The sequence below is a fragment of the Anguilla anguilla genome, chromosome 10, assembly GCF_013347855.1.
Source record: "Anguilla anguilla isolate fAngAng1 chromosome 10, fAngAng1.pri, whole genome shotgun sequence".
NCBI lineage: Eukaryota > Metazoa > Chordata > Actinopteri > Anguilliformes > Anguillidae > Anguilla > Anguilla anguilla.
Window position 1 is genome coordinate 23035948 of NC_049210.1, and position 16399 is coordinate 23052346.

Genomic DNA, 16399 nt, shown 5'->3' on the forward strand with positions numbered 1-16399 from the left:
GCTGTTTTCCGATACTCAAGGAGACTGATGTCAAGGTGAATTGAATTGCAGACGTTTTTTTGTTCCACTTCTGTTGTATCTGAAATGTGTTATTTGACAGTAATGGGCCACTGTAATCTGTAAACTGTAAACTGCGCATTTCGATCATGTGACAGAGCATTCAGCTCAGTCTGTGCACTTGGGTCATGTGACAGTATGTTTGGTTCAGATTATGTATTTGGGCCATGTGACAGTGTGTTTTAGGCTCAATCTGTATATTTGGGTCATGTGACATGTGTAAGGTTCGAGCACTACATCTGGGTTATGTGACAGTGTGTTAGGGTCAATCTGTGCATTTGGGTCATGTGACATGTGTAAGGCTCTAGCTGTACATGTGGGTTATGTGACAGTATGTTAGGCTCAATTGATGCATTTGGGTCAAGTGACATGTACGGCTATATCTCTACATTTAGGTTATGTGACCTATGTGTTAGGCTCTATGTAAGAATTTGGGACAGAGTATTAGACTCTCCGTATTTAGGGACTATAACCATTTGCTGATTGTTTTCATCAGGTACTGGTTTTGCAATGCTTTGCCAGCATTCTTGTGTTTGTTTGTGTGTGTGTGTGTGTGTGTGTGTGTGCATGTGTGTGAGAGAGTGTGTGTGCATAAAATCCTGTGTGAGGCTGAGGCTATTTGAGCACAACGCTTCCTAGACTGCCAGGGCAGCATTCTCTCCTGTTTTTACTCAACCTTAAATGGACTCTCTGCCCTGTTTACGATTCTTTGATTTTTTTTTTTTTTTAAATGTAAATTCCCCAGCACTCCGAGCCAAAAATAAGCCAATCCATAACATTTCTACAAGCCATGGCTTAACTTCACTGTCAGTAAAATCAAAAAGTATAAATGTAAACATCACATAGAGCATGTGATTTGTTTATCTTTTCAGTACAGAAAAAGAAAATCTGCATACTCTTTAGCATTCTACATTCATTTTGTCCATTTTGAATACATGGTTTTAGTCTATTTTTACACTTCTTGTTTTACATGAGTGAACTTGGACTAATGTCCCTCCAAAACCATCAATGGCCAACTTAACAGCCACAAAGTGTGACTTTAGAAGGCCTGTTCCATATGAAAGTACTCCTCTTAATAGTCCCATTTGAAATATGCATATATATACATACACATCGTCCAACATAGGAAGTGTAAAATTAACAGATTTTTCTCTTGCAGAGCCTGAAGCTGTCCTGTTGGAACAATCTCTGTAAACAATTACATCATTCAACGCAAAGCTGCTGGAAACCTGCTGACTGATTCTGACATCCAGAAACAACATACTTAGGCCCCTGCATCTTTAAAAAGACGAGTTGGCGATTTACTAGGCATTACCACAGTTGACCTTCTGTTGCAATAATCTGTTGCGTCACCTTTGAACACATGACAATAAAACACAGAGAGATGGCTGATGAAGATTTGGAAGGGAGTCCAGTTTGCTAAAACCACACAGCAGGCTGATGATTTTGACACAAGGCTGGGGGGTTGATCAAATCCTGGGTTGGCACCTGCTGCTATGCACTTGACCTGATTTGCCCCCGTGCACTCTCAGTAGTATAAATGGTCTCCAGATTGTGTACTTAGTTTTGGATATGTAACCATATTTATTTGCTTAGCAGCCCATTACCCTGTGTTTCTGACATAGCTTACATATTTATATATCCAGTTTGATTAGTTTTTTTATTTTTTTGTTGTTGTTTTTTTTCCTGTATGAGGCAAGGCAGAAATTGCTATTTGATTAAAGGCATCAATGTCAGAACTTTGGCTGAATCACTACCTGGGAATCAAACCGGAGGCCTTCAGGTTTGGCAAGTGTAGACCCACAGTTCCGTCCACCATGCAACATCGTACTGTTGCTCAGACAGGCATCTGGATATTGTTATAATGAACTTGAACTCTGTCAGGGCATTTAATTCCCCTACTGGCTGTCTTTAAATATACCATGGCCAATCAATACAGTGAGAGATAATCAAATGAATGTCCTTGCACTTTGTTGATTAATAAAGATCTCCAAGTGTTCCCCCCGCCCCCCCCCCCCCCGCTGCAGTGTCCTCTACAGTAAGCCTTCTGTAAAGTGGCAGGAAACTGAAATCCTTGACTGTACTAAGTTATAAAAATTCTAAAATACCTATACAGCACCGAGAGTTTGGCACTTTTCAGGGTTCCACACAGAAATAACCACAACAGCCACAGACACTCAGCCCTTAAAAACATTAAATTCTGTACATTCTGACCCCATTTAAACAGACAGATTTCATAAACAACTTCACATGCCCACACAATAAAGCCCCAAACTAAGGGGATTTTGCGTTTTCTCCTTCTTCTTCTTCTATTTCTTCTTCTTCTTCTTCTTCTCATTCTTATTTTTCCTGCCGCCTATCCCACTAATAACATGTCTCCCCATTGGACATTTTACCGACACCCGCCAAATCTTCACCTACACGACCCAATGAAAAACTCGCATACACACGCAAAATACCCATACCTATTTACTCTGAAACATTTTCAGCACAAACAGCTAGTCTGCCTGTGGCCTAGTGGGTAAGGTTACAGTCTTGGGAACACAGGGTCCGAGGTTCAAGCCCAGCTAGGAACGCGTTTCTTTAACCTGCTTTTACCCTCACTAATAATTGTCTACTACTTCTCAATTATTGCTTTTGCACCATATCTACCAGCCGTTCCCTGAACTGTATTATGACGTACCGTCTGCACGTTCAATTGTAACCGGCTACAATATTGCAAAGCCATACGGATTCAACAGGAGCTCTTCTGTGCTAACTCGCCTGTGTTCTTCTTTAAAACCACGGACAGGTTTGCTAATGATATTTCACGCATTGCATAGCTATGTCATGGTGCTGCCCTAACAAAGTGACAGACTGGTAAACCTCCGGTTGAACAATTGAATCCCGCCTCGTCCTCAGGCAGATCATTTCCTCTTTTACACTAACGTTCTCTTACGCTTATATTTGCTTTACCAAAACTCACTCATGGCCACCCATATGCATTTCATGACGGCAAATGTATTTCTTTTATTAAAAAGTTACACCAGTTCACAGCTGTGCCATTTCTACTAACTACATTTCTTCACTTGGCTACTGTACAAAACCTTCTTATCAGCAAACGCCACGTTTCTACATTCATGTTACCTCGCCCTGTTCTCTATCTAGCCACATACAAACAATTACTACGTATGTACGTTCTGCAACTCCCCATTAAAACATTACATTTAAAAACATGATTCACTCATAATTATAACTACTAGCACTGAAAAAAACACAGCAGTGCAATAGATTTCACACGTTACTTAACCCCCCACCTTAACAGCTGGCACTTTATAGCGACTGTTATATATACCGTTCAATAAGGAATATAAGCTCGCTCATGGTCATTCCATTTACTTCGCACTATACTCCGTGATCATGTCAACCTTCACCTACATGCCCATTCTGCTAAAAACATATTGTTTCAACTACACAATTTCATAATTTCATCCTAATTTCTCTCACACTGTTGTTATTTTCTCATATGCAAAGCCTGCTGGGACATATGCGTCTGCTCCTATTCTCCACTATCATGTTTTCCGGTTCTAGTTTAGCAAAACAGCAAAGAGGATTCCTACCTGCAGATAAGCCTATCAAAATGCCTTATAAACCTTACAAACACTAAAAGTGCATCTCCATGAAATAACAGACAACGGAGCAGGACAGAAGGCTACACAAGTTGCGACCTAGGGAGTTATAATTCTACGGGCTTGCTGATTATTTTGTCAGTCAATGCTCGTTGGATGGACGTCAAATCTGTGAGTACATACACTGGGCATATTTCATATGCATTTCTGATACGTTTTACACTTATACGCCACCGCACCCTTTGTCACAGCCACTGTTTTACACATATAGCAAACCGAAACTGCTAAACAGTACACGCTCATCAGACTGTACAAATTCACACAAGGATAGCCATAATCCACAACCGTTTCTTACAGGGTCACTTCGCATTTCTCACTCTCATAATAAAACGCTTTGCAAAAAGAACTGATATCTCATAAAAAACACGTTTTCAACGTACAAAAATGCCAAGTTACTCAAAAGTATTGATATCAAAATGACGCCAAGTTACGGTACTACAAACAATATAGGCTATCTTGCCTCACCGAAATGACATAAGATGTATTTCAAAGCAATGCTACCCAATATTTCCTCAATTCTTTCAAGTCACTTGTGTGTGTGTGTGCACGTGCATGTGTGTGACAGAAAGCATGTGCTACTCAACCCCCCATGCTCTAGCACCATCCTCTATAAAAAGCAGAGACCACGCGCATGAACTGTGCTGGGGAGGAATGTCTATCTTGGCCAGCTAAATGCTGATTGGCTTCAGAGAGGGAAACCGCAAGCAACTAAGCTGTTACATACGGTGGTGGCGTGTATATTTTTGTTCCTAAGTACAAGGCTTGTACTCTGTGTTATATAATTTCTCACCCGCTTATGGGCTTGGCAGGTTCGGTGGCGTGCCTTTACAGTGCATTACGGTTTCCTCGGGCAGCCATGTTGCAAGGCAGACGGCTGTGCTCTAGGGTCAGGGGGTGACTGCCTTGGGCTCTCGGGCCTGGTGGAGAAGTATTACAGCCTTGAACAGGAGATATCCCACAAGGCCTTGCAGTCATGGAAAGAAAGAGGGAAATAGCCCCAGGACTCTGGCATGCGCTGCAGCCACATCTGGCAGCGGAGCATTCCCAGTAGGGTGTAGAGGAGAGACTGGATGTGTCCATGGTTACCGCTACCATAGATACGTTGTTCTGAATTCCATAGTCCCACCCTACTGCTACACAAAGGAGAACAGGAGAGTACACATCAAGGTGGAGTCCAACTGAGAAGACGGCACAAGACCTGCCAAACTGCTGGTGTCTGTCTGAAGAGATGCCAACGTCTGGGCACCTAAGGCTCCTATCACCTGTTCTTTACAAATCTGTGCACTGTGGCTTTTTAAATCACTCAGAACAGGTTCTACTTACATATACTAATTAATGAAATGGAATAGAAAATATGCTCCTCGTTTTTTGAAAGACAGAGGACAAATGTTGGTTGTAAACAAAATAAACCGCCAAACTTTGTCCTCTTCTAATACATATATTAATTAATTAAACTGGATCAGCAAATGTGCTCCTAAGTTTTTAAAAGAGGGAGGACAAATGCTGGCTGTTCATAGTGTTTATATTATAGTGTTGGCTGAGCGTGATACAACATGCGCCAGTCACATGACAGTTATCTGCGTTGAGGTACGCTTCCACAAACCTCAGGAGTTGACAGCAACTGTCTGCTAGGTCAACAAGCAAATTAAATCTTAGTGAAAGACACAGCATATCTTGCTTAAGATCTTTCTCTGAAGACAACAAATCTTTGGATGCCATGTTTCCACCAATGTTTGTACATGAAGTCCTGAACAGTCTCCACCTCACAAGCCCACCTCTTCTTTAATCTATGTCTCTACATGAAACCAGCTGGCTAGATAAATCATAGCAGAGCAAAACCCGCAGGTCAGAGTACCCCCTGGGTGAGGTACACCCTGATCTCTAGAAAACTCTGAGAAATGCGATTGGCCTACTTCCTTTGTGCATGTTGACAGATGCTACCACCTGACAATGTCCCAAACCAGGCAGATCTGATCAGATCTGATCTGAATGCTACTGCATGCCTCTTACTTCAGATAGCAGTCAGGAAAGCAATAACTTCCTCAGATACTGTCTCCCGCTTAACGCACACCTGGCTCCCTCAGGTCAGCTTCACAGCCTGCCATTTCATTTCACATATTTATATATATTTGTTTTCATTATTACTTCTTTTTAATTAAGCCAATATCAGAACAGAAAAATAGTTTCAATATGACATTCTGTCAAATCCCACAAAATATTTTCAATAGTCCTGCCCTTCCCTTCTCCCTCCAATGTCTTAACTTATTTTTTCCTTACACGCAATGTTCTAAGTGAAAAAGTGACCAAAAAGAGCATTCACATCTACCAGCACTTAATCCAGATAAAATTAAACCACTATTGAAGTGCATTTGCAGTGTTTAAAAAGTCAAAGCCTTGTGACATGCTTGGATAGAGGAGAGGACTCAGATACGAATAAATATTAAACAGAATGGTATTTCTTGGCAGAAGATCCTCAATGTATCCTGTCACTGCAAGATAATATCTTCAGACTCTGGAAGTGTGTCAGATCTCACATAGAATAATAAATATTGCAGATTTTCTTATTTCACAACAGAATACTTCCATTTTCTTTCTAACAATTTTAAAGACTGAACAAAAGTTATGATCAACATCTCAAAAAGACAGAAATCTCCAAAAGGGAAGCTCAAATTCATATCCATAATACAACAAAATTTGAGAACTTTCTGCCACATAAAAGGCAAACTGACTGTTACTATTCATTCAAGTATTGTTGTCATTGTGACTGTGTTCCATGTTGTCTGCCTGTGGTATATATTGTAAAGCTTGGTGAATGCATGTGCCTACATATATTTGTGTGTATTCTGGGCTTCCAGGTGAAATTTCCAGACCAAAAATAGGGAAAGATTTTTATATTATTCCTGGGCCGAAGACAATAATATTTATCACAAGTTCACAAACCATTTCCCTCCCCTCCTCCTCTTCCTCCTTCTGCAATGTACCCGGGTGTCCCCTCCGATGGTGGCCCTGAGTGTATGCAATGTATGCATTTTAAAGGCAGTGTCTAAGTTGATTCACTAGAGACAGGGAAACAAAAATGTATGTGACTTAAAATATGAGGGGAACAAAATATTATACGTATATATATATATATATATATATATATATATATAATAAAATCAGGCAGCTTGGCTCTTCAGGTGAAAAACAATTAAAAGGTAGAGAAGTAGCAGGAAAATAGCAGCAGGCGGGTGGAGGGTTGGGCAAAGACAGCTGTTTCTAATCGGCCTTCATTTGCATCCAAATAAACATTTGTCTCACTGAATACCACTCGTGGTTCAGCTGGAACTCCACATATTGAATGAAGGTACGTCTTCAGACGGTGAGAGCATCAATTAGAGTTTCATTGAACTCCACTGAAAAACAGTTCAGCACCAATCAAAAAATTCCATCTGAAAATTGTTGCCTTTTATGACACTTTCACTTAATAAAGTTGATTTCACTTTTTTTGTTTTTGTTTTACTGTGACAAACTAGCTACTTCTCTCCAAACTGCATGTACTAATAATAAATAGGTCCTTTAGCATAGATCAAAATGGACCCCTTGTATGATTCAAAGGACATGATATTCAAAGTTACTAACATAATTTATACTTGACAAAAAGTGCTAAACTCTCCTACAAAAGAAAGAATTAAGAAAAAATTTTCACTGTCTTGTTCTGGCGCATAAAGTATTTGTCAACAGCAGATGTTTGAGGCTGCAAGAGGCAACTTCCTACAGCAGATGGCACAAACACTGTGAACAGGTATGAGCACCAAAAACATGCACACGTTGTGTACACTATGTACAGCGCAAACATCCTAACTCCAGTTATGATCTTCGGATGAATGGCCTTTGTTCAAAAAGCAAGTTATTCGGAATATAAGGATCCTAAAAAACAATAAAAACTAAATATTGTTAATCGATGACACATTTGGCCTATTTCCATTGAATTGGAGACAGTATCTGTGTTTCCCTGCTGTGGGCCTGGCCTTGTTATAATATGGACGTCAACTGACCATGCAGCCCAGACCAAATCTGCAACTGAGATTGCACACCTGGGGGGACTGCCGACTCTCACGCTGGCGACTATTATGAATGCAATGCCTGGATTTTTATTTTATTTATCCCCTTCATTTGGCGCCCCCCATACAAATGCCACCCTATGCAACTACCCTTGCCATCTTTGCCTAGAGCTGGCCCCACCTGCATTCATGTTGAATTTGTAAATTATATAGAAAATATACTTTAAAAAGTATATAAAAATATAATTTCCTTCACTTCACTGGTTTGATGGATTGTGAATGAGCCAGACAGGCATAGTGCTGTAATGGCTCCCACTGTAATTTCTCCGTCTCCAGCCATGAATGAAACCATTAAAAAAGCACAGTGAAGGATGAAGGGTGGAGGTTCTGCATCCCAGAGCACGTGCTCAGCGGCGCGAAGCAGCGAGAGCCGTCAGCAACACACGCACAGCACTCGTCTCCACGCCCATCAATTATACATGGAACTAATGGCACATCTGTAGGATTGTAATAGCGATATGAGGTCCTCGGTGGCTCTGAGTGAGCGCGTAGCATGGGATACTAGCCTCTCCCCACCTCCCCCCACACCGAGCACACGCAGGCAGGAACTGGGGCAAAAAGAAGGCGGGAGCGGATTCATAACGCCTTTTTTCCTTATAAATACGTCATGAAAATTGAATGAAACCGGTTACAAAATTAGAACGCAGGGATGGAGAAAACTGACGTAATGCCTCAGAGAGTCCGCGGGGGGAGAGTGAGAGGGGGAGAGAGGAAAATAAGGAGGAGAGGGATGGAGAGAGCGAGTGAGAGAGTAAAATCCCACTGGATGTGTGCTTCTACACATGCTACGCTGCTCTATGTCCCTGGATGCTGCAGCAAGCAGCAGTGGCGCTCGCAGTCAGCACACCGTGTGACCGGCTGCCACAAAGAAATGAGAGAGCGCTGCAGTCGATATTATCGCTTGGCAAATGGGAAACTGTTTCACTGCTGTAAACCAATCATCTCCTGACTCATTATGTCAGGTTTTGTTTTCTTTCTTTGGTTTAGCTGGCGGATTAGATTTAGCTTCAAGAGCGGGTGAGGCTGAGCCAAACCCTTCACCGCTGCAGTTAAAGGTAATCAATGGGGCAGATTTTCCCCCTCCGTCAAACCCTGTAAACACACCATGGCATTACAAAAATCTCTAAACAAGCTCTTTGAATAATACATTTCCTCTGAAAACCTCACTAGAGATTATCTGAATGATATATTCACGGTTCTGATCTCCCCATTAAATTTTCTGCAAGAGGAAGTGCCCTGTCAGCTCGGAAATGAAGCTGGGGGATCCTGAGGCCCATCAAAGAGAAATGAAAACAACCTGGTCAAACGTGCCATTTCAGAAACCCTTAAGCCGAGCCTCACAATAAATCCACAGGAAAGAGTAAACAGGACAGGACACGCAATGCGCTTCCTCCCTGTGCAATATACAATATTCGCAAGTTCACCCTTGAAGCGATTGATGCATAACTTAACAATGACCGCCAGCATTTTCATCGCATTTTCTGTGTGGCGTATAAAATATGGCATGTAAACTTTTTTTTTTTAAACTGGTTTGCACTTAGGTAAAGGAAGCAAAAATGTTTTTTTAGGAGACAGGGAAATCCCACATTCCCTGTGCCCACGTCCTTTGCACATGGGGTGTGGGACAGGCATGAAACAAGCTGGATAGCGCCGGTACTTAAAGCATTGAACCAGCACCATAAACGGCACAACACGCAGCAGCGCTGGTATAGCACGGCATCCCGACACGACTCATTTAGTGGTGCGCTTGATTTTACAGCGCGTGAGGCCCGCGAAGGCGTGAGACTGAGACGGAAAAATGAGAGCGATGTCAGGGGAAGCAGATGACAGAATGATAAATGAATCGAAATGCAAAGTGTATCTCAGGTGAAATGAATGCTTAGCGTAAACAGACCCATTTTCGTAGATCCCTTTTAAAGCGCCCGAGCTCCACAGCTGCCCAAACCAGGACTGCGGCTCTCCTACAGACTCCAGAGCCGGCTGCCAGATATGTGTATGTCTGGCAGCTTAATGTGTCATTTAGGTGGATTACCCGGCATTTCTTTCTTGTGGAAGTTTACTTTAAAAGGTTTATTTTACAACAGGGTTAGCGGGGGTAATGTTAAGATGAAAATGTAATAACATTGATATTAAATTAATATGAATCCCCAAGACTGTGTTGAAGGCTACAGTGAAACAGAAACCAAAATAAACAGCTACAGTATATATTCAGTACATACATAGGATATGACTGAATGAAACATGTAACAGTGGGCAGAACTGTGAAGCGCTACCAAAATGTCACATGGTCACCAACCCCTGCCCCCACCCCATGACCTGTGCTCTCCTGTCTTATTCCTGGCATGGGATAAATTATGAAATATATGAAATGTAAAATGTAAAATGTGGTATTGGGGTTTACATTTATTTCTATTTATTTATTTGATTTCTATTTATTCTATTCCCTATGTCTTTTCAGCAAAGCCAGAGGGCGAGGCTCACCAAACAGAAACCGAAACGGAGCAACATAAGTAAGACTAACAGAGAAACAAAGCAACAACATAATTTGTTACCCAGAATTTACGACAAAACCCACAATGCTTGAGATCTCCTCCTCTTGACCAAGTGGAGCTCTGATCGAGACGTTTGTTAAACAGCGCAAGGTTGAAAGAGCTCATTTATAATCATTAGTCTTTTGTTTCTTTCTCCAGACAGGGAGCTTAGTTATTATTTGCATGGGGGCAGGGCGTGCTGCCGGGGAACATGGGTGGGCTTTGGCCGCATGGCAGGGGGGGCCGATGCGTGGAAGTGGAAATGACTGTTGTCGGGTTTTTTTTGCGCAATGCCATGAGACAGCGTGGCTATTGTAGCATTAAATACTCCCACCAGCCTGGCTGACAAATTTTACACTAAATACATAGATGGTGCCATATGCATGAGAATGTGCCGGAATGAGTGCATGAGGAGCTTGGGAGGGGCATCACCTTGGTAACCGCAGGGTACCCCACCGCGACCTCGCCTGGGCAGTGCATGCTCTCCTCGTGCGACACCTCCACCGACATGGCCCACTGGTCCAAGAAGCCGCTGGGCGTGTACAGACCGCAGTCACGCACACTCGTCTCCCTCTCAAAGTCCTCACACACACCATCCCCGTCGTAGAAATAGCACATGCTGGGTTCATCTGTAAAAGGAGAAGAGAGGAGTGAAGAAGAAACAAGTGAGGAGGAGAGGGGACGAGAGGAGGTTTGGTCCCATGACAAATTTTAACATAGTTAGCAATGAAAAATTGCTTTACCAGGGTTGCTGTGCAGAATTCAGACCTTCAAATTCAGTTATGTCTCACAAGAAAGTGAGACATAACATTAAAAAAAAAACGTAAACCTAATGTTCTTATCTCTTGGAGTTAAGAGATGCATGACAAAAGAAAAGAAAGCAGTAAAAAAAAATTTTTTTTTTTTAAAAGCCCTGTTAGGGTCATTTTTATCTGATCATGAAATGCTTCAGACATTCCATACTGGAGGACACAAAACATTTTTAGTGTGATTTGAAACATGAAGCATAAAAGAAAAAGCAAAAAACATGAACAAATACATTAAAAACTATAGCTAAAGCAGTGGCTGATAGATGGAACCCTTCCAAAAACATTTGCAAGTCTAACAAAATGGCTCATGCCCAGATGTGTGTGTCTGTGTCAATCAAAAGTGTTCAGCAAGCTCTTGGGAATGATAGGCTACAGGCTGGAATGCAACTATTCAACATGCTTCGAAATAAATGTAAAGGTTTTATGTGCCATCTCCTCCTTAGCACTTGTGCAGACACAAGGATAGGGGAACAGGCAGGGACTGCCTCATGCATCAAGGGGATGGTGGAAAGGGACAAACCAGCAGTGTCAAAGGTTAGAGAGGTTAGAGATGGGACAGCAATAATACAAACATTCATAATTCAGCGCTGGTCACGTTCTTCCAGTTACACTCCTTCACTGGTACATGGAATACCAAAAGTTTTGGCTCGGGGGGGGGGGGGGGGGGGGGCAGCAGGATTTGTTTTTACCCAGAGGTGTCAGTTATATATACGTAGACACCAAATCATATTTTCCGGAAAGTGCTGATGGCCCAAACTCTGATTTGCCTGCTGCCGTGCCCCTCTCTGCCTATACAAACGGCAGATGGGGAGTAGGGGTCGAACCACGTGGGACATCGAGGAAACATGTTTGCGGGATATCCGCTTATCAATCTGTGTACACTTTCCTCCCTGCCTCTGGCCTGCCACCCCCCAGGGCCCATGCGAAAACAAGGGGGCATCCTCCAGCCCCACAAAAGCTGGTGGGCCAGGCGCAGAGGAAAAGGGACTAAGAGAGGGACCTCACAGGCCCCCCTCCCCCCACTTTCCTGTTTATAGACATGTCCCGGTGATTGACACTTTGTTACTGTGCGCGTGACAGGCGCCAAACTTTAAAAAAAGACCAAATACCGAATAATACACATTGGCGGAAATATTTTTAATGCCTTCATTCAAATTGCTCCCTGGTGTGTCAGATTGGGTATTCCTCCAAGAACAACACAAGAGAAAAATAAGTGCAATGAGAGGCAGTCACATGCGAAACAGGCAGACTGGTTGGAGACTCTGCCTAGACCTGTTTTGCAGCGAAAACACCTGGAACTAACAAGAGGCCTAACCGCCACAAACCTCAGACACCACTGGCAGCCAAGAGCAGTCTCCTCAATGCAGCAACATCAGACCCTAATGAAGTATCTGCAGACTGGTGTTTCAGGAGACACATTTAGGTTGTTAAATCATTGGGTAACGATTCCCAACAACCTACTACTATGCTTGGCCAGCAAACCAGTACGGTGATGCGTAATTGACCACTCAGGGATGCTTGGATAGTAGAATTGTCCTCATCTCATCCAGAGCCACACCCCGGATCGACAGGGTACCTCTAGTCTGCTTGCTCTCAGCCTGCTCCAGTGGCACGTCAGGTGCACTTTGCCAATGCAATGGCCACATGGCTCACCTGGTGGATCAAATATGGAGGAGCAGTGGCCGACAGCACACGCTTGGATATGAGGACAAATCAGGAGTAAAACCTGGTTAAGAAAAGTTTAGTGTCTATGGATGGAATGCTAATAGCCACTGCAGAACAGAAAGAGTAACACCTGGTCCAAGAGGAGCGTGCGTATTACCATGATGATGATCAAACATTCATGAGGCGCAAATCTCGCCAATATCCATGAGCGCGCAGCACGGGATTGTGGAGAGGCAATAAAGGCCCTAAAAACCATCCATTTGCTCCCAATACTCGTGAATTTACCGCTAAACCCGTGTGGTGCGACTTACTTGATTCTTTTCCTCCTCCAATGTTGCAGATAGCTGGGAAGATTTGGGATGAGTGAAATTCTTGCAAAGTTTCGATAAGCAACTTTCTTCACTCACGTGACACAAGCCAAGTTTCATTCATTCATTTGCACCCAGCACTCATGAATAAATTGTTCAACTTTTTTGATATCACAAAAGGAGAAGGGGGTGGAGGTGGTGTGATGGGGTAGTGACAGGATCATATTTTTTATTTTTTTTATTTGGAATGTTTAGCGTAAGCATTGAAGTTTTAATGGACTAGCATTAAAGGTGATGAGGTATGGATCCTGCACTGTATTTTAGATTGAAACATTCAATTTTTACTTAAAATCCTTAAAATATTATTTAACTCATATTTGCCCTACAGAAAATCTGCATGGAAAATCACACACGTGCGCACACACACACACACAACCCCGTCCACCCTGACCCTAAACGTGCTGCACGTGTGGTCAAAGTCACGTTCTTTAGAGCAGTGCAGCCCCTCATCATGGGGCTGAGATGTGGCTCCTCCTGCATCAGGTCCATGGCTTCCTGTACTGGCCGACTCCACTCCACTCCAGCTGCTTCTCTCTCTCATTCTCTCTTTCTCTCTCTCTCTCTTTCTCTCTCCCTCTCCTAGCCTCCAGCCCCCATGCTGCACCTACACTCGATTGTCTCCTAAAACATTAAAACTTGACGACCCGTCAGGGACTCTGTGGGAATAAATAAGTCAAATCACAGTGCCGACTCAGCACTTCCACAGCCGTCAACTGCGCCTCCTATCACATGGTACTTTTCATTTACACTGGCTAGAAAATATGAGGAAAAAAGGAAAAAAGCTAAATTTCTCTGACAGAGTAGAGTTGGATCCAACTCATGAATTCACTGCATCTGAATAATTTTGCCAATTGGGATCTATCTGCCCCTTTTTTCAAGGTGGGGGGATCAAGAGAGGGGTAGGGCACAGCCAGATGGGTTTTCCAGTCAATCCGCACCGATCTGCTATGTGGAAGTTAACTTGTGTCCCCCATCCCAGGAGTTCATTGAGTTTGGGAGTGGAGAGGGGGGTGCAGAGCGAGTTGGACAGAGTTCTTTGAAATTCCAGCGCTCTCCCACTCCTGTGATGTAAAACCAGGGGGCAGCTAAAGGGGGTGCGCAGAACTCACTTGCCGGCCCATGTGAGCGAGCATGCTGTTTCCCAGGGCAGGGGAGAGACAGCAGGGACCCTCAGACACTGTGGATCACTCTACAGAGCCTCTGGCTATAATCCCCAGGTTTCTCAGCTACAGCAGATCCTTCCTCCTTCTCCCCGGCCAGTGCCACTAGACATGTGGACAGACAAACGCTGTAAATGCTCAGTCCATCTGTAGGGTTGCCAGATGTCCGGTTTTCAACAATGCGATGTCCAGTCAGAGTAATACCACAAAATCACATGTGTCATGACTCTCTGCTGGTCTCTGCTCCATACTCCCTTCCCCACCTTCCCCAGTCTCAGACACCTCCCAATCTTGCTCACAATTACGCTTCCAGTTGTTCATGTTGTCCGGTTTTGACAAATTCTAACTCTGGCAACCCTATCCATCACAGTGTGCAGTTTCCTCACAAAAAACTGGAAATATTTCAGAGCAGGCACACAACCTTGGCTCAGCCTATTTGTGGCTGTTGGAAAATGTCTATCCTTGTATAGGGTGCCAGTTAGGGCAACAACAATGCCACTTTCTATTTCCTATAGGCCTGCAGGAATGAGGGGTCAAAATCACTCATTCATTCGTTCATTCATTTATTCATGCTTCTTTTAATTTGTTTCCTTTTTTCCCTTTTTAATCATTCTTCTCCCAACTTTCTGATAAGAAAAATTGCTGTTTGTGTCTAATTAGGATACCGTGCCAGTTTTGCACAGCTGTTTTGCAGCGGTTCTTCTGCAGAAGAAAGACTGACATAGTGACTGCGATCAGCTCTCTGTCTCATGAATTCAGCGCACCACCAATCCCCCAAGATCTGATGAAATGAGCTGAAAAGACAGCATTTAGATCTGGGAGAAGCAAGGTCACACCTGAACACAGGCAATTTATCATGGGCCTGTCTTGGCTGAGCTTTTTCACAGCCCGACCCTATATAAGTCTCCCACACTCATTCAGATCCCTTCCCCTTTAAGGTCCTCTCCCTCATTCTGACTCTCATCCCTTTAAAATTTAAGCTTGTTCAGGCCCCCGCCTGTTTAGGACTCTCCCTTGTTCATCAAGTGAGAGAGCTGCTAATTAGGGTAGTGTTGGGTGTCTGATGGCATTACTTCAGAGGCCAGCGTACTACCACAGGTGCCTGGGGTCAGGCAAGGGCATGCATTCAGCTATTCAAATACAAGTTCACGGACCTTACATCAAAGGCCAGTAAGAATTCTCAATTTTTTTCCACTTGCACTCCAGTTCCTTACTAACACTTCTGAAAGGATAACTGACCAAAGCTGTGCAGCTAACAGTAAAATAAAACAAACAGCCATTACTGTTTGAGAGAGAAATACGAGCCCCAGGATTTACTAGCTGGGAGCAATTTCTTTTGAGAAAAAATAGAAATGCAATGTGAAGACAATTACATCCCCAGTCAGCTGGCCAATTATTCTGATGGCTTTTGCTACCAGTGAATTTTCAATACGGGAGGGGTGAGCTCGTTCTGTGACAGAGTGGATGAAAAGTTCATGATGCCAGGATCAGATATTCCCAGTCTTTCAAAATTCACTAACAAAACTTTCTATCACACACACAAAAAACACAAAATACACTCTGACTCTGAGGAAGATGTAGACGTCGAAACATCAGTCCTACCCTACTGTTCATTAAAACAGCGTTTCTTTTGCCCTACGCAAAGAGTGCTCCAGTGTTCCTTATTTCGGGCCAGTCCCTGTGAAGTGTCCTGGTTAAAAGTTTTTACTCTACTTTGATCGTCCTGGCTATTTAGCACCTATCCAGTCCTCATTTATTTAGTAAGCATGCAGTGGGCTCTTTTGTCCAGTTTACAAAGAGTCATAGCTTCCAGTTGAAGAGAAGCATGTATAGTCACTGGCATGAATATTCCACAGGCATGTTGAATGTATGAGGTTGTAGACAGCTGATAGACGATATGGAATGTACATGATTCATTCCCACTAGAATGTAGTTTTCACACGTTCTTTGCAAATTTCACAGCTGCCACGCCACGGTGTCTAGCCAGAGGGTGACGCAGAACCACTAGAGACTAACCATCCGCACAACACCTTGCCAC

General features: G+C 43.2%; 1 protein-coding gene across 2 annotated transcripts in view; it reads right to left on the minus strand.

The window, feature by feature from the left end:
* pappab (pregnancy-associated plasma protein A, pappalysin 1b) overlaps positions 1 to 16399 on the minus strand; it is a 155951-nt gene that overhangs the window by 75339 nt on the left and 64213 nt on the right. For both annotated transcript variants that reach the window (XM_035380451.1, XM_035380450.1), the window contains exon 10: positions 10792 to 10988. In XM_035380451.1, coding sequence (XP_035236342.1) covers positions 10792 to 10988 — 197 coding nt within the window. The remainder of the gene's footprint in view (positions 1 to 10791; positions 10989 to 16399) is intronic.